This window comes from Pristiophorus japonicus, chromosome 4 (assembly GCF_044704955.1).
Source record: "Pristiophorus japonicus isolate sPriJap1 chromosome 4, sPriJap1.hap1, whole genome shotgun sequence".
Classification (NCBI taxonomy): Eukaryota; Metazoa; Chordata; class Chondrichthyes; family Pristiophoridae; genus Pristiophorus; species Pristiophorus japonicus.
Genome location: NC_091980.1, coordinates 105,641,560 through 105,662,683, shown reverse-complemented (window position 1 = coordinate 105,662,683; position 21,124 = coordinate 105,641,560). Strand labels below are relative to the sequence as shown.

The window sequence follows — 21,124 nt, the reverse complement described above, 5'->3', positions numbered from 1 at the left end:
TGTTTCGATAAGATAATGAGGGGGCTCGACAAGGTAGATGCAGAGATACTTCCACTCATAGGGGAAACTAAAACTAGGGGGCATAGTCTCAGAATATGGGGCCACCCATTAAAAACTGAGATGAGGGGAATTTCTTCTCTGAGGGTTGCAAATCTGTGGAATTCTCTGCCCCAGAGAGCTGTGGAGGCTGGGTCATTGAATATATTTAAGGCAGAGATAGACAGATTTCTGTGCGATAAGGGAATAAAGGGTTATGGGGAGCGGGCAGGGAAGTGGAGCTGAGTCCATGATCGGATCAGCCATGATATTAAATGGCGGTGCAGGCTCGAGGGGCCAAATGGCCAACTCCTGCTTCTATTTCTTATTTTCTTATGTTCCAAGTGAACTGTGGATACCCTACAATGCAGTGTACTAAAATTTCCAAAAAGGAATTTGGCAAAGTTCCTGAACAAAACATTAAGTTTAAAGCAGTGTTGATGCAGGACAGACTTTAGGAATGGATTTTTTTTAAATGCCGGCAGTGTAAAACAACAGGTTTTTCGAGGGCTGATTGGGGTGCCCAAGGGAATAGCACCGGGACCACTATGGTTTCCACGAGTTGGATTTAGAAACTCAAATCAAATTTGCCAAGGATACCAAACCAGGAAGGGCAGTTGATTCTGAGCTGACAAGTTTTTTTCCCCCTTGGTTCTTCTTTCTTGATGGTCTCTGGCAGTGAATGCCCAAGATTGTTAATACACATTTATTGACAAATTACTAACTTGTTTGTCATGGTCCTCATTTTTCTCCATTTTACCAGCCAAGATAAATGCATAGATTTGAAATTAGTGTTTAAACCAAAAACAACATTTGCAAATTCAAACTACTCGTTAATTGGACTTTTGTCAAATGTAATTGGAATTGAAATTAATACATAAATTTGGAACAATAGCCGTAAGATAGAGACACCTGCAGTGATATAGAAACATTACAAATTGACTGAGAAATACAAGTTTTTATTGTTGTCTAACTTGGGACAGATACAAAAGTAAATCCACATTAAACTGAAAATCCTTTTGTTTGTATCATAATTCTAAAACATAGTGCATAAGGTGATAATCCTTATGCCCATATTGTAATGGTTAACTCAATCACATCAACAGAAGCCAAATAGGTTGGCTATCAGTAAGACACAAAGTAAATAATGATACAGCTTTATTGTAATCCTGAAACCTCAGTACTCACAAAGAATGTACATAACATGTTAACGACGATGATGGTTTTCTCAAACTTTAATACTGTGCAAAAAGGATGTAACACAGCCTTTTTTATACTTTGGGAACTACTCAAACCAGACAATAGACTTCATAACAATTATCTAGATATTCTGTACAAAATAAGGACAGGATAAGGGTTAGTTACATAATTAATTTTTGTGTGGGTGACCAGGCAAAAATCTTCTAATACAATAGTAAAATTAACAATCTTCTAAAAGCTTCAAAATGAAGCTATCACTTTGAGAATTACTTTTAATTATTATACATCACATAGAAAATCCAAACAAACCAACCACAAAAAGAGGCTTTAGAGCTGCACTGGATTCCTTTGTATTCTGTTTGTAACAGTTATAATTGAGTTTGAGTTTCTAAAGGTCTTCAACTAGCTACGACAAACATTTCATTACTCCAAAGTGGCTTACAAAAAAAAAACACTCGTAAGCAGGTCATGAGTAGCTGGGTTCACTATGACTAGCAGTTTTCTGACTCAAGTACTAATTAGAATGTGCATGAACACAAATTTGTAAAAAAAAACACGAAGATTCCATATGGCAATAGTGATCAGGAATCAATTTCTGTCGCTTAGAAATCTGCTATGCAATATTCCAAAGGAACTCTGAAGCAGCTCTATCAGACTGCATTAAAACTAACATCTACTCAAGTTACATTCTACAAACAATGATTCTGAAAAGTGCAAGTATATGAACTGAGCTTGCGAAAGATAGTACTGGTGGTATTTGCCATAGCAGAATACCAAGTGAGAATGTTTTTGGTCTGGTATTGTGGTAGACCAGCACCACAGATTTCTTGCAATATTGCTGTGATGCATATAAAACTGAGCATTTACAATCATAAAAAGCCTTTTAAAACATGGCTGTACTTTACAAATGTATTTTAAAAATGATACGATTCAGATCAAAAAGTGAAACGGGTTGGCAAAAAAAAATGTTCAACTTAATACACTGCTTAGGGATACTTATCTTTGAAAGGAGATGAATATGGGTTTATATGACTAATTTTAGACGGTAGCTGAACAACCTTTATTAAGCAAACCTTGAATATTAACGGGAGATGTGTAATAGGTGTGACAGTTCATTTTTTACATCACATCAATGCAGGCAAGCCCCATATCAGTATAATAGTAATTTATTTGACAACATAAATTCATTTATTGAATAAAAATGTTTTAGAAAGATTTTATTTACATTCAAACTGACTTATTAACAGGGTCTAATTTCTTTACTAGACTTGCATGATGACAAATATAAATCACTAAACCGGTGTAATAATTCTTCAGCCAGAAAGTTAATACCCTATTTTTATAAACACAATTTGCTTTAACCGTATGCCCTTACCATGCTTTTTGCTTAAAAGAATAGGAAGGATGCTGTGAAAGCAAAATGTTAAACATGAAATGCAAATACTACTGTCCAAAATTTCCTCTAAACTTGACCTGAAACTGCAGTGTTGGTATAGCATGATTCCAATTTTCAGCGCAAACGACTGAGGAAATTTACACGCAAGTGACTTGCACCGGTTTTTAAGATACGCCCGAGTTTGCTCAATTTTTTGCACCAATTCAGCAAAACCTATGGCTGCTGCTGCTCATTGACATGACTCTCTCCCCTCCCCCCACATGCAAAAGACCAGAGTAGGCAAGTTTCCTGCATTAACACCAGATCTGACCAGGTTGTTAAAAAAAAATGTTGCCTGTAAATTAAGTACAGCAGAGCCCAAAGTTACCTTAAAAATGCTGTGCTTAATGTGCATTGATGATTTAATGGCTACAAACTTTAATTTTCGTGCATAAAGACTAAAAGAAGGAATCTAGCCAAAAATGTACACTTTCCCTCGGGCCCCAACTATTTATGCTGACTTTGCTTGTTTACAACGACTTTTACGTTTCGGCGTACACTAGTGAGTCTCAGGAAATTACCAAGTACCGGTCGGCAACATCAGCGTAAAAAACGGTGTAAATTTTGGCGTAACCAAATTCCGGGCCTACATATCAAAATTGAAAACTTGTAGTGACAGCAACAAGAAATATTCATGCAAATCGCACACAGTTTAAAGTTGAGTTGTTTAAAAGTAGCAGCAGACATATAGGTGTTTTTGTGTATTCCTCACTTTGCAGTCTTGGGAGACTAAACACAACAGTGTAGCATTTAATACCATGTAGAATAATTTAAGGTAAACTTCCTGAGTAGACAAGTTTGCACTACCAGTTTAAAGGACATTAGTGCAAACAACGTGGTAAAGTTAATTAAAAACAAACAAACAAGTAACACTTACATATTTACCATCTGCAAATCTATTTTAATAAGTATCTGACATTGTTGACCTTCTTACAGTCCTTCTTCCTAATATGTAAATCCTGTCAGTGCTCGTTGGAATAAAAACCATCTGCAATAACCTAAGTTAATGCTGAAGAGTCGGCATGGTAAAACACCACTCATCTTTTCTATAATAAAGCAAAGAGGCATAGTTAAAAAATGTAGGTTAAAACAATATTCATTTAAGTTCACTGTCTGAATTACATAAAAAGTATTGTCAATTTGCACTACATAGATTTAAACCTGCATAGGCTAATTATTCTGCCATTGGATATTTTTTACATTTATAATTAACGTAACAGTTTGCAAAATTTCCACATTATAGACAGGATTGGACTATTTAATAGCCCAAAAGTATTGTGTTAACTGCAAATGAGTCAGCAGTTGCAACAATTTAGCAAATCATTCCCACTCCCCTTAGAAAATATCTAAACCACATTATTTTTAACAGTAACAAACTTAATACATTTGTGGCAGTCTATACAGGAGACAAGTAACATTTCAAAATATTAACTACAAATTGCTAAGGATCCCTTTAAAACCATTATCAACAACATTTAAGGTGTTATTGTAAAAAATCTAATTGATGTACAGCAGCCTCATGGTTTATATCCACAGGTCTCATAGCATCAGAGATTAACCAGTGCTATATAGGTGACTTTCATCCACTGTGCTTTTTTTACAAATGTGCTTTCCACAATTCTTTAAAAGTTTGCTACTTGACTTGATAATTTTCAGTGAAATTTTACCAGTTGGCTTTGACAGCTTTAATGTCAGTCACCAGATTCTGCGCCAGGCAAATTCCAAATATCTGAAAAAGGCAAAGCAAATAAATATATAAACATTAACCACTACTACAAGTCTAGTAAGAAAAGTAAACACTGAGACAATCATTATATTATGATACATGTACAGCAACCAGTATATGTTTATCAAGATGAAAAGAAAAAAAACACAAATGCTAAAAGTCCCCCTCCCTCTGACAAAACATTAAGCTGCCATTTTTTTTTTTAAAAAGATACTGAATAACCTGTTTTGTTTTACCTTTTCTTTTCATTTTTGTAGATTAATACATTTATCATTGAGAGTCTGTATAAACCGCTTACCTGCAGTAAAGCAATAGCAATGAAAATTCCAGCAACCACTATCAAGTTTTCCTGCAGCCATTTCTCAAACTGCCCAACACATCCTTTGGTATAAATATAATCTTGTTGATCTATTTCCTGCAACAAAAAAAATTGTACTTGATTTGATTGTGACTTTCACAGTGCAGCACAAGCTCAATCTCATTTCATCATATTTTGTAACAGCCCACCTGCCAGGTAATTAGAACAGAATTCAGTAGAATTAATGGATAAATAACTATATTCCTCAGTTTGAGTCGCTAGAAATAAAAATATTTTCTATAGTTAAAATTTAGGCAGCTAGCATAGAACACGTTAGGAAATTCTAGCCCAGTATCTTTTAACAGCCCGCCAGCGCCCGATTGCCGCCCAAAAGACCGCTAAGATTCCCAAGATCATCGCCGGCAAAAAATTCCTCCCAAAAAAGAAAAAAATCAGCTCAGTGAAAAAAATGGCCGTTGCACCCCGATTCTCGGTGAAAAAATGGAATCTTGGGCCGATTGGGCAGTTCTTAAAGAAAATGGGCGATAATTAATAAATTTACTAACAATTTACACCGAGGCTGCAGGTTGTGCCAAGGAGGAGAAAAACAAAAAATATTTTTTCAAAAAATATAAAATCAATAATCAAAAACATTCTCAGGATGCTTTTCACTTCAATCAGTACAAGAGAATTTTAAAATAATTAGTAAAAAAAAACAATTACTTACCTTTTTCTTGCAGGGTTGCTCAGCTCCGCCAATTCTCGTGGGCGCTTTTTTATACTTACCTACGGGTCACCGCTGAGCCAAAAATTGCGCCATGGCGATCTCAGGATGGTGCACGACAGCGGCCTGCTCCCCAGCGGTACTTCATAACCACCGGCAGAACTCAGCTGGGGAATTTTTCACCGACCCGGTTCGTGCCCAAATCGGCCAATACCACCGAGAAACCGAGCGGTGAAGCACTGGAAATTCTAGCCCACCATAAAACAGTGCATTATTTTTCAATAAAATCCACCCTTTTCTGTCAACAAATATGATTGAAGTCTTGGTCTAATGGCCACATAACATCATAACAGAAAGGAAATGTTTTTGGTAGCAATGGATAATCTGAATTAGAATGTCAAAACTTCAACAAAACTTCTTGAGCTGGATTTTTGGTCCATTGCTGTTTTTGTTTTCGCCCCAGAGGGGTGGTAATAGCGGCAGAGACCATTTCCAGGCGGACGGCCAGCTTCCAGTGTTCCCACCGGACATTCGATGCCGGGTTTATGGGAGCGCGGAGCAGTACCGACTGGGAGAGGTGAGCCGGTGTGCAACGCCTCTAGTTGCGACACCGGCTCGAAATTTGAAACTTACCCAATCCGTATCGCTCTACAGCGCATCCTAGTGGGACTGCCTGTGAAAGCTGCCGGTTCCAGCTGTAGCGGCCACAGTAAGGGAAGGAATGTCTACCTGAGGTAAGCGCGATTGTTTTTTATTTTTGCGATTCAGGTGGATGTGGCATCAGGAAAGTATTGGGAATGTTTTTGGTGGGTTTTTTTCCTGATTTTTTTTTCCCACAGATGCTTCTCTGAGGGTGCTGTGAGGCCGACTGTTTACCTCGGGCTTTTCATTTGCTCAGCCGGCCTAGCGCCCTAAAAAGGTGTGGAAAGCTTCCCTTCATGCTCTGCTCCACACACAAGATCCAGCTGGTAAATTTTGCAGCTGGAGACGTACATAATTTATTTCAAAGCTTGACAACCTAATTAAATAAAATACATTAGAGATGGCAGGGTGGGCGATGTGTTGCAGCTGCAGCATGTGGGAGCTGGTGGACTTCGGCTCAGAGTTGATGAGCTGGAGTCCGAGCTTCAGACCCTGCAACACATCAGGGAGGGGGAAGAGTTACCTGGATGCTGCGTTCCAGGAGACAGTTAAATCATTCAAATTTGATCCATGGTCAGGGGCAGGAGGTTGTGACTATGAGTGAGGCAGGTATGGGGACCCAGAATGTAGTGATGGAGGAGTCTCAGCCCTTGCTCTTGTCCAATAGGTACAAGGTTCTTACTCCCTGTGTGGACGAGAGCAGGGACTGCAGGGAGGATGAGCAAACTGACCACAGCACCATGGGGGGAGTAAAAAGAAATGTGGTAGTGGTAGTGGACAGTATAGTTAGGGGGATAGATACTATTCGCTGCAGTCGAATGTGAGAGTCCTGAAGGCTGTGTTGCCTGTTAAGGACATCTCCTCTAGGCTGGAGAAGAACGTGGAGTGGGAGGGGAAAGATCCAGATGTCATGGACCACGTAGTTACCAATGACATAAGTAAGACAATGTAAGAGGTTCTGCTGAGGGAGTAGGAGAAGCTAGGGGCTAAATTAAAAAGCAGAACCACAAAGGTATAATCTCTGGATTACTACCTGAGCCACGAGCAAATTTGCATTGGGTAAATAAGATCAGAGAGATGAATGCGTGGCTCAAAGATTGGTGTGGGAGAAATGGAATTCGATTTATGGGGCACTGGCACAAGTACTGGGATAAGAGAGTGCTGTTCTGTTGGGACGAGACTGGGACCAATGTCCTGGCGAATCGAAGAACTAGGGCTGTAGGGCCTAACATTGCCCAAGCCGTTTTTTTCGGCACACTGACCTGAAGTGCACCGACTTTGCACGCTGGAAACGGCGGGAAAAAAAAACAAAAATCGCCCCATCCTCGCCGCTGTTCAGTGCCCGGAGTCCTGGCGTGGCGTGCATGCTGAAGTGGGGGACGGAGCCAAACGCGTGCCGAACACAGTGCCGGCACCTGCGCAGTGGTGCCGGCCAGACGTTCGCGCATGCGTAATAGAGGCAAAACTTGCCACTCGGCCATTTTTAAAGTGGATCGCAGCTGTAATTGTTTGCCTGCCAGGAGAGTTCTCAATCGAAATAGCTGATGTGCTGAATGCAAGCTGCAGTATCCTGCCTGAAATTAACTGTTACATGCCTGGAAAAGTGTTTGGGATCATTGCAAAAGTGCTGTTAAGTGTCTCAGAGGACTGTGTTTTGAAAAATCACAGTTAGACTAAGTGCAGTGGAAAAGTGTGTCAGAGCATTGCAAAAGTCCTGTTAGTGTCTCCGAGCAGTTGCAGCAACGTCCACCAAGAACAAAGAATTTCTTGCATGATGAAGTCAAGTCACTAGTTACTGACATTGAGAACAGATGGCAGCACCTGGATACTAGCAGAGGTCACACAAAAGTGCCACTCAAAGAGAAGAAATGTTGGAACGAAGTTGCAGAAGAATTATGTGGATTGGTGATCAACAAGAGATCTGGAAGGCAGTGTAAAAAGTGGCAGGACCTTGATCAAGTAGTTAGTGTAAGTAATATTTCCATTTATTCAATGTAATTTCAATTGTAAATGTGACCAGCTGTTTATGTCCCACCCAGCAGAAAGACATCCTCTCTAAAAAGTTGCATTTTCATCTTTGCAGAAAAAACTGGCCCACAAAAGGGAAAGAACTAGAACAGGAGGAGGACCGCCAAATCTGCACCCACTAACACCCTTGGAAGAGAGGGTCGCTGCTTTGATGGGTCCTACCTGGAGAAAAACAATCAGTACTGCACAAGCTGGGCCCGCATGTGAGGAAATGGGTAAGTCATGAAAAGTCATCGTGGCCCTTCAAATCAACCTGCTGCCTGGCCTACTATGTGTGAGCCTACTCATGCCACCCATTTCACTGTTCTATTATATGTTGCAGAACTTGAGGACAGTGCTCCTGATGATCCAAATCAAGATTCAGACGTGGATGAGCCTGAAGAGGAGAGCAACCCTTCAGAACAACATGGGTGTGAGGGGCACTTTGAGTGGATGTGAGAGGGGTTTGAGGACAGGAGTGTTCTACTGAATCTTGGAGGTCAACATATCTCACTTGCCAGGCTCTTCCGTGATTAGTGGTTCGACATTCTATGGTTTCCCACCATCTGAGGTTGCAGGTCCCAGTAGTGGTGGTGGTGGTGGTGTGTCGCAGCATCGCAGACCCATGGCTCCACCGTCTGAGGTGGCAGGTCCCAGTGGTGGTGGTGTTGTGCCGCAGCATTGCACACCCGTGGCCCCACCTTCTGAGGTTACAGGTCCCAGCAGTGGTGGTGGTGGTGGTGCTAATCAGCAGGGAACACCCAGGGTCCTAAGGTCACAGCCTGCGCCTCCCAGTGGGATGCCACGAGCCAGATCCAGGGGGAGGGGAAGGAGACATGGACCATGCTCTCCTGAGATGCAGGATGCAACATATGTGGTTCAGATGATGGCATTGGGTGGGGAGAGCTTTGAGCTTATCCGGTCACTCCTGGACACCATAACTGGGGTGAATGAGGTAGCGGGACTGTCGGGAGAAGTAACAGTAATGGAACGGGAAATAGGAACCATGTCCGCTAACATCAGTGAGGGAAATGGTGGCCATGAGGGATGGAATGTCAGAGGTAATGGAAAGGACAGTTGCAATGACCAAGGCCATAAGGGAGGGAATGTTGGAGTTAGCTGCTGCAATAAGGGAATACGCCCAGACCTTGTGCCCATTGACAGAATCAACTGCCACTCCCACTCCCACTTCCACTTCCATTCCAATCCCCGCACCAAGCTCTGAACAGGCCGAGGCCGCGCCATCCAGCTTGCCGCCTGGGTCCTCCAACTTGCCATGTGACGTTGACACCCCCCACCCTCAAGAGGTGCCCAGTGGCCAAGATGTTAGAAAAAAGAATCTTGGTGTGCACCCCAGAAACACTGCGCCACCGCCTGCGGGCAGGCGTCATGGAGAGCCCGAGACCAAGTGCAGCAGGCGGCCTTAGATTAAGGGGGATAAGAGATGGGTGCAGTCTTTCTTTGCTGCTGTTGTTTTTGTTTTTGTTGTTTATGTCACTTCACCTAACTGTTCTCACATTCGGTATTTTTTGTAAGTTATGTAACGGTACAAGTTTATAAGTGATCTTAACATTTAAGTGATCTTAAAGAGTAAATTTTGATACAAGAATATTTTTATTACACTAAAGTTAAGTACATTGCAAAGTTTTGAATAAAATATATTTTACATTAAAAATGAATCATGTTCAATTAATACAACACAGGAACAGCTCCAAAAAATAAACCCTCCTCTCCCTCCCCTGCCACCGTGACATCCGCGTCCAGCAGTTGTGACTTCTCCGGTCGCTCGGTGCCCACGCCCCAGCGCTCGGCAGTCCCCCACCCCGGTGAGACGGCGTCCGGCTCAGCAGCTGTGATTTCTCCGGTCGCTCGGCGTCTTCTCCCCCGCGGTGAGACGGCATCCAGAAGCTCGCACTTCTCTTGTCCCCTATCCCAGGCCGAATGGCCTCACGCACAGGCCGGCCCACTGCCTTTCCCGGGCAGACTTCAAAGATTAAGATAGGATTTACTTCTTTTTTTAATTGTATTTTAATGGTTTGAGCTTTTCCTTGCTGTTTGGTGCTTGGTTGCTGAGGTCTTCTTCAGTTCCCTTCACTCCCCTATCCCTGCCCTAATGTCTACCGAATGTGCGCTACATTTTCATCACTACCCGCAAGGTTTTTCACAGCTGGTCACATACGCTGACCTAAGTGGATTTGGAGTAAGTTTTTTCTGGCCAAAGTGGCATAAATGTCCAAAACTGTCGTAGGTGTCTGGGAACGCCCCCTTTTGAGAAAAAGAAACTGACACTCTGGAGCAAATTTTGGGGGTAAAATGACATTTTTTTAAACTTACACCAGAAAAACTTACTCCCAAAAAATTGATGTAAGTCATGGCCAAAGTTGGGCCCGTAGAGAGGGCTTTAAACTAAATAGTGGGTGGGAGGGTTTAGGTGAGCGGAAATTTAAAAAAGTCAAAGAGAAAGAGAAGGCAATAATGCAGGGTAGCGATAGGGGTAATGATAACTGGAGTGTAACAGGAAGGATAGAGCTTATAAACTTAAGCGTGCATCAGAAACTGGGGTCAGTCGGGAAAAATGGTAAAAAGACAACATTAAAAGCACTTTCTGAATGTACGCAGCATTCGTAACAAGATAGATGAGTTGACGGCACCAATAGAAGTAAATGGATATGATCTGATAGCCATTACAGAGACGTGATTGCGAGGTGACTAAGGCCGGGAACTGAATATTATGGAGTACTTGCCAATTTGGAAGGATAGGCAGAATGAAAAAAGAGGTGGGATAGTTCGGTTAATAAAGGATGACATCAGTGCAGTAGTGAGAAATGATATTGGCTCAGATGATCAAGATGTAGAATCAGTTTGGGTTAGATAAGAAATAATAAGGGAAAGAAGTCACTGGTGGGAGTAGTCTATAGGCCCCCGAACAGTAGCTACACTGTAGGACAAAGTATAAATCAAGAAATAATGGAGGCTTGTAAGGAAGGTATGGCGATAACCATGGCCGATTTTAATCTTCATATTGATTGGACGAATCAAATTGTCAAAGGTAACCTTGAGGAAGAGTTCATAGAGTATTCGGGATTGTTTTAGAACAATATATTGTGGAACCAACCAGGGAGCAGACTATTTTAGATATGGTAATGTGTAATGAGACTGGATTAATCGATGATCTCATAGTAAAGGATCCTTTTGGTAAGAGTGATCATAGCATGGTAGAATTTCAATTCAGTTTGAGGGTGAGAACGCTAGGTCTCAAACCAGTGTCATGAACTTAAATAAAGGCAATTACAAAGGTATGAAGGCAGAGTTGGCTAATGTGAACTGGGAAAATAGATTATAGGGTAACACGGTGGACAAGCAGTGGCCAACATTTAAGGAGATATTTCAAAACTCTCAGCAAAGATATATTCCAATGAGAAAGATTAACCATCAGTAGCTAACTAAGGAAGTAAAGGATAGTATCAAATTGAAAACAAAGGCATACAATGTTGCGAAGATTAGTGGAAGGCTAGAGGATTGGGAAAGTTTTAGAAACTGGCAAAGGATGACTGAAAAGAAAAGATGGATTATAAGAGTAAACTAGCAAGAACTATAAAAACAGACAGTAAGAGATTCTACAGGTTTATAAAAATGAAGAGCAGTTAAAGTAAACTTTGGTCCCTTAGAGGACGAGACTGGGGAATTAATAAATGAGAAACTGGGAAATGGCAGAAACTTTGACCAAATATTTTGTATCGGTCTTCACAGTAGAAGATACTAAAAACATCCCAATAATTGATAATCATGGGGCTATTGGGAGGGGGGAATTTAAAACAATTATCTCTTGAGGAAAAAGTACTAGACAAATTAATGGGACTAAAGGTAGACAAGCCCCCTGGACCTGATGGCCTGCACGCTAGGGTCGTAAAGGAAGTGGCTGCAGAGATCGTGGATGCATTGGTTGCAATCTACAAAAATGTATTGGATTCTGGAGAGGTCCCAATGGATTGGCAAACCGCAAATGACATTTGCAAAATATTTTGTTAATTTAAATTTATTGACTGCATACCCATTATTTTAAAATTCTCTTTAGTATAGGAGTGGATGGTGCAATTACATTGTTCTCTGACTCTGGGGCCTGGGAAATGTTCCTGTTAAACTGCACGGCCACGCAGGGAGATCCCATGCAGGCTGCTCAGCAGTTTTTCAATGGAAAAACCGCGCACCCCCAAATAAATTAGCAGGAACATTGGTTCTATCTCAAACCCAGGCCCACAGAAGTTTACAGCACTGAAGGCGATCAAGCATTCAGCCCACCAAGTCTGTGCTGGCTCTTTGTTATAACAATCCAAAACTAATCCCACTGCCATACTCCCCATAGCCCTGTAGCATCTTCTGCTTCAAATATTTATCCAATTTTCCCTCGAGATGCAATGGTCTCTGCTTCAATCACTCCGTGTGTCAAAGTATACCATACTCCAAAAACTCTTTGTATAAAGAAATTTCTCAACCTCTAATCACTGGCTCCTCAACCTGAAGTAGTTTTTACCTATTCACCGTCAAAACTTTTTATAGTTTTAAAAAACCTTATTAAATCTCCTCTCTGTTCCAGTTTTTTCAAACTTTAAACTTCCATCTCTGGAATAAACCTAGTGAATCAACGTTGTCGGCTTTTAATGGTATTAATAATGTCGTCTAAGTAGTGGGATGCCCAAAACTGCAGCCTAACTAACGTTTTGTATAAATGTATTATTTTATTCTTGTATTCGATTTATAAAGCGCAGATGTTTTTTTTTTAAATGGCTTTATCTACTTGCGCTTGCAGGGAATGATGATGAAAATCTCCTCCCTCTACAGGTTACAAGGATCCAATAAAAAAGTTTGGTCAGTATCAATCCAATTCCTTGTGGCACAGGTCTATAACATAAAAGTGCTTAGAACTCAGCACTAGGTTGGCGATATTGCACAGCAACCTCATAAGATGACTGGCTTAGGAATGGTATAGTCGCAGGATGTTCTTTGGATTTTGGATTAAAGCAGTATAGAAAGTATTTTTAAACTTTCATCTAGCCCATGCTCAACACTGACACTGGATGTACAAACTGAAAACTGTTATGTTACACACAGCTTATTGATGAGCAAAAGAAAAACTACTCGAGCACTTTCCCCAATTCAGGCTTTGAAGTCAATTATTTTGTATTGCTTTATGAATAAAGTGGAACAAAATGCAAACATAAGTGAATTCACTGAACTTAATTACAAATAAAATATTGTCATTGCATCTTAGGACTTGGTGCTTCATTGCAAAGAAATGTTCATGTTTTTCAGTAAGGTTGAACATTTCAGCTAATTTGATGTTAATATCTTTCAACAATGCTGAGAACGGAAATGAAAAACTGCAGATAGGATGAAACCCAAAACTGTATCTAATATAGACACAATGTGCATAGACCCACAATCTTTCCTGTAAAACTAAAACAATGTGAACATCTGTTTCCCAAGACAAGACATGTTGATTATTCAACCTCAATAATAAGATCAAATTGTAACCTTTGTCCCTTCCTTCAATAAGGAATGAAGTGTACACACTTACCTCTTTCAACCTAACATCATATCCACACTGAGTGTTAATGACATCCTCCTGCAGAAAATAAAATTTATTGGCAATGTTTCATAGTCACAGTAAAATATTGAGCAGGTACATGTCTGAAAATGACTTAGTTTGGTACATGTGTTTAAGAACTGGTTAATAAGATGGCCATGGCAGAACTCATAGGTAGTATAATTTTTTTAACACTTGAGCCCGCAATTTCCTGAAATGGCAGAACCAGCAAGTTATGCTGAAATTTAGGGCGATCTTCCTGTTCGTGAATTACGGCAGAATTTCCTGACAATCTCTAACATACACTGGAGCATAAAAAACAGCGTAAAACAAGTGGAAGTCAATGCAAACAATTAGCCCCTAAAGAAAGTACCGCAATTTAAAAAATTGCCTTAAAGCACCAGAAATATGACTGGGTCCTGTTGCACCTAAAATTTTAGGCGTAAATTAATAAACCATTCAAAATTGCTGTAAATTCAAGAAATTCACATGTTCTGCAATTTTTCATGGTGGGGGGAGGGGGTGGCCAAGGCTATGTCAGCAGGCCATAATTTGCAATCAGCGGTGCTCGGCGCTGACCCCAAAGAAAGCTGCCCAGAGATCTCGATCTCTGTGGCACAAACTTTAGCTTTCTCGATGTGTAATTGATTGTAGTGCTGTCAATAGGACATTCTGAGCATGGTGCAGCAGTGATGCATCAATCTGTCTAAGCAGCCAATCACACTGAAGAATTCTTAGACAACAAACCAGGAAATGAAACATCTTTTTAAAAATATTAGACATCGAAATAAAGATTGGGACATACACATGGAGTTAAAGGAGAAGCTGAAATAATATGAACAATCTTTTTTAAAAAAAAATCTAATTTTTATCATAAGAAATCTGAAACTCCACAAATATAAAAATTAGTTTTTCAGTGCCAGAACCGTTGTTTAGCAGTCAATATGCAATTAAAACCCCAGTTACACCTATTCCAACAAAGCTCAACATTTAATGTGGTATTTAACAACAGTATTACAGATTGCTGGCTATGGGGGGTGGGGTCCACAGCCAGCCAGCATCGGAGCAGTGAATGAGTGACTGCAACTTCAGGATTTTCCTGAAGTTGTGGTCAGTTTCAGAGGGGTAATGATGGCGAACGCTGACAGTTCACTGTCATTAGCCACTTCAAAATCCGGGTCAATGAGCGGCAGAGGGTTTCGACGGAGGAGTTGCAGAGTCAAGTAAAAGATTGAGGAATTTCAGTCAGTATATGCACAGGTCACAACCAACGTTTCCTTTAAGCCGACTGGCTCGGCAGCGCTCCAGGGCTCCGCTCAGCTGGCTTTTCAATGCCATAAACGTGCATGTACGGTATTTTGAAGGGGCCACGGGTACCAAAAAAATTACAGGGAACATTGGTCACAACCTTTGCAAAACATCCCATCTTTGGATTAACACTTGGCCACAAACACACCTTACAATGCTTTTTCTTCACAGGAGAAATTCTGTCTAATATGAAAGCATGCCAGGAGATAAACCTATTCCATCAAACAAATCAAGGTTTTGTGCCATTGTATAAAAGAGTCAATTCAGGCCTTACCATAATAAAATCCATAATGCATCAACATAGATGATGAATTGAAGAAAACACAATTCTATCAAGTACAGACAGAACTTAAATGTTGGATGATGAACACTGTGCCTCAGTTAAGTTTCTACAATTTCCAAATTTCACTTTTTGTTCCTAATTCGGATTTAAAGACCATTTATTTTAACTCAATGTTGAAAGCAGTAAAAGAATAGCATGGTATATTTTCAGTACACGACCACTGCAATATTTCAGAGTAGAGATCAAGCAAAAATGGTGTCACAGCATCAAATGAAGTAATTTATTTTTCCATGTCAAAGTGCTTTTATTTTTTAAATTATGTAATTTGTAGCAGTAATTTCTAACTTTTAGTCTAGTGGCACAGGACACTTAATATACTGGAAGACTAAAAATTTAAAGTACCTACAACAGCTGCACGTAATGTCACCTGTACATTAATTATTATAGCATTCTTTTTTCTTTGAGCAACACGTATGAAAAGATTCATAATGCCATGATCCACTATCAAGGTTGAAAGATCAAGAACTTGGATCTTGTTAAGACTTGTAATCCCCAGTTCATTTTCCACTTCAAGGAAACAATGTCTGTTCCATCAAGCTCAACTATAATCTTCTTACAGTACAATTAACCTCAAATTTATAAAGTATTCATACCGCAGGGTCTTTGATACAGCAGGAAAATGGAACACCACATCGCTCTCTGCTTGGGTTGAAATCTGTACAGTTAAAGTAAATATTTAGGTCCCAGTCGATGGGTCCTCGAGCACCACAGCACAACCACTAAAATAATAAAAGACAAAATAAAAATGAAATGTCAGCTCCATGTAAACATCAGACTACAATGCCATCCTTAAACTACAAAGTGCAGTACAGATACATGATAAATACAGCTGTGCTGAGTAGCTGCTATAGCAAGCTGTTTATCCCGAAAGGACGTAGTGCCACTTGCAAGGCACTCTCACTGTCGTGAAAAAAAAACTAATATATTTCTTGTAGCATGAGGAACTAAAAGCAACATTAAAAAAACACCTATCCAGCAGCCCAAACTCTTGACAGTACTGAAACCATTCCTCCCCTCCATAAATCATTTTTGCTGCAGGCAGCAGATGGCACTCTTACAAAATCTTCCCTCCTTTTCCACTTTCTTGGGTCCTCCCATGCTATGCAGGATCCCCAACCCACAGGGCAGCAAGGAAACCTACTTCCATGTCTCCACTACTGTCACTTTAAACTACTGCTGTGAAGGGAAGTCTCGACTCTATTCAATAACTGCTCCACAATCGCATAGCTTAATTAATAAGACAGTATGTGTTAATTCAAAATGCAAACAGGGTGTTTTTTCGTCGTTCATGCCATTGTGACTCCAAACTCCTTCACCTCCCCTCTATCCGAGTCATTTCAATTTACTAACGGAGTAAAAGGAACATCTTAAAAAAAACTACAAGTCTCAGACAATGTACAGCATGAATTGTATAACATTTCATCTCAATGTAATATAACTATCTGTGGCTAAACATTTGTACCTCCAACAGGAAATTCCGTCAAGACTTTTATCTTGAAAGGACAAGAACAGTGTAGTCTTTGTGATTGAGACTAAAATTAAATCCAAGGACAGGCGATATCAGCAAATTTGTGAAAACATTGACAATGGATAAAGTCAAAGCATTTTCCAGCCCTTGCTCTTTAACATCCTGTACATATTTACACATCAAAGATGACTTATTTTATTCTAAACTTAGCTTACTTCATCAGCAAATGGAACTACCAATGCAACTCACATATTCTTCCGCACATAGACTGCTCCATTTTTTTGAAGGGTGAAATCCGTGTCAGAACCCAGCAAACATTTTAGATTCAATTCAAAAGGACATTTGTTTGTAATGAACTGAAATGTTGCTGCCTAATCTGGCATATTTCTCACAATTGAGACATACTGTATCAAAGTTCAACACCACTGCCAAAAATGTTAGATGTCTTCCTGCATTGTGCTTATTAATATATGCATAGGTTTCCTGAGAATCTTTGCTTGTAACAAACATGCATTATCCTTTTTGTAGCAATGCTGCTGACAATTCGGAACTTGCTCATGAGTAAATCTCCATCAACATTTGCACTGTGACCTTTAGCTCTAATTAAGTTTGCATCATATACTTGGTATTTGGATGCACTGGATAACTTGTGAAAACCTTTCAAAATAAGGACCATTCTTTTGCTACTATTTTTTTTGGTTAGGAACATTGCATGAAGATTTAATTACTTCAGAAGAAAATCATTACAAGATATAACACAGGTAAGAAATTGTATGTCTTGAATATGAAGTGCACATGACTAGTAAATCTTTTGAGGGTTGCAAAATGTATAAAGAAACACGTACAACAGTTGCTATATTCAGTTGGATCACTGAATTATATCAGGAAAAGTAAGCAACAGTATAGCATTTTTCAATCGCTAATCTTTCTGCTACATAAATTTAAAAACAACCAACTCCCATGTGAATGTGCTCAGTTGAAACTTCCAGGTGATAACTCAAATTCTGAGTGGTCTAAAATTTCAAGGTGTGGCCTAGGGCTATTAATTGCCAATGGTTAATATTCCAGGGGGCATAGATTTAAAGTAATTCGGGAGAGGTTTAGAGGAGCTATGAGGGGAAATTTCTTCACCTAGAGGGTAGTAGGGGTCTGGAATACACTGCTGAAAGGGTGGTAGAGGCAGAAACCCTCACCACATTTAAAACATACTTGGATTTGCACTTAAAGTGCCATAACCTACAAGGCTACAGACCAAGAGCTGGAAAGTGGGATTAGGCTGGATAGCTCTTGGTCGGCCGGCATGGACACGATGGGCCGAAATGGCCTCCTTCCTTGCTGTAAATGTCTATGATTACAACACTGAAATAATCAAATTCAATTGAATGTACAAGTTAGTGCTCATCCTGATCAGGAAGAGAAAAAAAACTATTATGCTCAAATTACAGCCAGAATAACTACAGTTTTTCCCCCTTTTTCTTCTCCTCTGGTCTACTGCATTATGTCCTAATCCTGACAATCTGTTGTGAAAGCCCCCTACCGTAAACGAAGTGTGAGCCAAAGCTAACAGTTCATATGGACCCCAAAGTCTGAATAGGCAGTCTAACCAGGGTTTGCATTAAAAAATTAGGAAGTATTGCCTCTTAAACTGAAGAAACAACAAAAGACCAAGGCCCATAGTATAAATCAGCAGAAGAGAGAGAGATGGGGCCAGCCAGAAAGTAGTGATTACATAATGTCGATCTTGAATTTTAAAAAGCTTGAAAATTGTAGAAAGAAGGAAAGACAGACTTAGAGTTGTGCAGTTCAGGAAAAATTAGAGGAAGAAACTGCTTGATGCATACTGATTTTAAGCAATGATCGAGCTTATAAAGATGGTTTATTTGGAGCTTATAAATGATTAAAGAAAAGCTCAAGATCACTAACCATAGCACTAATGATAAAATAAAGACTAAAGTGAGGATGGAAGATAAAGGCGAGAGACAAACAAACTTTTCCTTGTATCTGGCCCAGGAGTGAGAGGTGCACTGGAAAATCCTCCCAGATAGGAGAGCAGTATTCAAATCTTAGACTTAGAGTGTCAAGAGATATTGAGGAAAAGTAAATATGCGAGATGAAAATAGAAACAGCTTCTTGGAGGAAGCTTTAGCAACGGAGTAGGTATGGGCATTCCATTTGAGTGTAAATAGCATAAATAAGATTGTCAATGAATGAAGACGAAGGATGGAGCCAAACGTAAAAGCTGTGAATTAGACTTCCAATCTTCTTCTTAAGCAGTCCCTTGGAGTTAAGAATGACTTGTTTCCACACTAAAAATGAGTTCTCAGGTGACTGATGAGTCCGATGTGGGATCTAGTCTCTCACAAGTGGAGCAGACAGTGGTTGAAGGGACGGGTACGTGGGGTGCTCGAGTTGTAGTACACTCCTTTCGCTGTTTGCACTTGGCCTCCGTTTGCTCCCGGTGAAGAGACTCGAGATGTTCGGCGCCTTCTGGATGCTTCTCCTCCACTTTGAGCGGTCTTGGGCCAGGAATTCCCAGGTGTCGGTGGGGATGTTGCACTTTTTCAAGGAGGCTTTGAGGGTGTTCTTGAAACGTTTCCTCTGCCCACCTGGGGCTCGCTTGCTGTGTCAGAGCTCCAAGTAGAGCACTTGTTTTGGGAGTCTCGTATCGGGCATGCAGACGATGTGGCCCATCCATCGGAGCTGATCGATGGTGATCAATGCTTCGATGCTGGGGATGTTGGCCTGAGCGAGAGCACTGACGTTGGTGCACCTATCCTCCCAGTGGATTTGCAGGATCTTGCGGAGGCAGCGTTGGTGATACTTCTCGTGCTTTGAGGTGCCTGCTGTACATGGTCCATGTCTTTGAAGCATATAGGAGGGCGGGTATCACTCTGTAGGCCATGAGCTTGGTGCCAGCTTGAGTTCCTGGTCTTCAAACACATTCTTCCTGAGGAGACCGAAGGCTGCACTGACACACTGAAGGCAGTGTTGGACCTCGTCATAGACTTCTGCCCTTGTTGACAGTAGGCTCCCGAGGTATGGAAAATGGTCCACATTGTCCAAGGCCTCGTCATGGATTTTGATAATCAGGGGGCAGTACTGTGTGGCTGGGGTAGGTTGGTAGAGGACCTCGATCTTATGGATGTTTAGTGTAAGGCCCATGGCTCTTGTATGATTCTGTTGACGATGGTTTGGAGTTTGGCCTCCAAGTGTGTGCAGACGCAAGCATCGTCTGTGTACTGAAATACAATGACAGAGGATGGGGCGACCTTGGATCTGGACTGGAGGCGACGGAGGTTGAACAGTTTCCCATTTGTTCTGTAGATTAGCTCCACTCCGGCAGGGAGCTTACGGAGGGTGAGATGGAGCATTGCAGCAAAGAAGATCGAGAAGAGCGTTGGTGCGATGACACCGTCTTGCCTGACCTCGGTCCACACATGAATTCGGACTGTGGTGGATCCATTTGTCAGGATCACGGCTTGCATGTCATCGTAAAGCAGGTGGAGGAAAATGACAAACTTTTGAAGAGTAAACATGACAAAACTGTCTTTGGATAACAAAGGAACAAGCTTTTCAATGCTCCACTGAGGGGCATAAAGAGCTAGATGTAGTGTGATTCAATCATTGTACTACAAGAGGACTGGAGATGTGCAATCTATGGAGAATGGGATCATCAGCAAATGGGTGAATAGAATTGGATGAGTAGAGGAAGTCATTGATATGAATAAGGTATAGCGAGATAAAGAGAGACCCCAAGAACATGGGCGGAAAAAAGTCAGCAATAAACTACTCGAGTGATTTGAGAAGATAATTAATTGTGAAAGTAAACCAGATAGCTAAATGCATTATTATATATTTTTTTAAATCCCAGTGCACTTTTTTTATAGAAGCTTCAGTCACTCTAGCACATTTGACAATTTCAGATTAAATTAGAATTGCACAACATTAACATTTATTCCATACTCCATAAGGTCCAGGTGTGAAAATCTCTCGATACATATAGTGCTGAAGACTATAAATAAATTAGACCAGAAAAAAAAATAGGAAGCATTACTATAATCTGACACTGTATGTACTTGCAAACTGATATAAAGAGTATCTGAAAAGATTAACCTTCAACCGACAGCACTACTCCATTGTAATATTTATGTTCTCTGGTCAGGCTGTACTATTCACTATTATATTGGTCATGGAATTGAAGCTGGGACCTTCTAGCATGTATAGTTTAATACTAGACCAAGTTGTGTCTTTACTTATGAGGCCATCAGGAAAATTTCTTGCTTTACATTTTTAAAACAGCTGGTGTACATAAATACAATTGTTACATATTTTTGCACATTGATATGCAATACA

The 21,124-nt window shown here is 40.5% G+C and overlaps 1 protein-coding gene across 3 annotated transcripts in view; it reads right to left on the bottom strand.

Moving 5' to 3' along the window:
* Window positions 1–979: 979 nt before the first annotated feature.
* Window positions 980–21,124, bottom strand: part of tspan17 (tetraspanin 17) — a 73,534-nt gene continuing 53,389 nt past the window's right edge. For 2 of the 3 annotated variants that reach the window (XM_070878483.1, XM_070878485.1), the window contains 4 exons: window positions 15,897–16,022; window positions 13,644–13,691; window positions 4,696–4,812; window positions 4,335–4,400 (listed from right to left, as the gene is read on the bottom strand). In XM_070878483.1, coding sequence (XP_070734584.1) covers window positions 4,335–4,400; window positions 4,696–4,812; window positions 13,644–13,691; window positions 15,897–16,022 — 357 coding nt within the window. Of the gene's footprint in view, window positions 3,718–4,334; window positions 4,401–4,695; window positions 4,813–13,643; window positions 13,692–15,896; window positions 16,023–21,124 lie in introns of those variants that run through there. The other variant, XM_070878484.1, reaches the window with a different exon arrangement.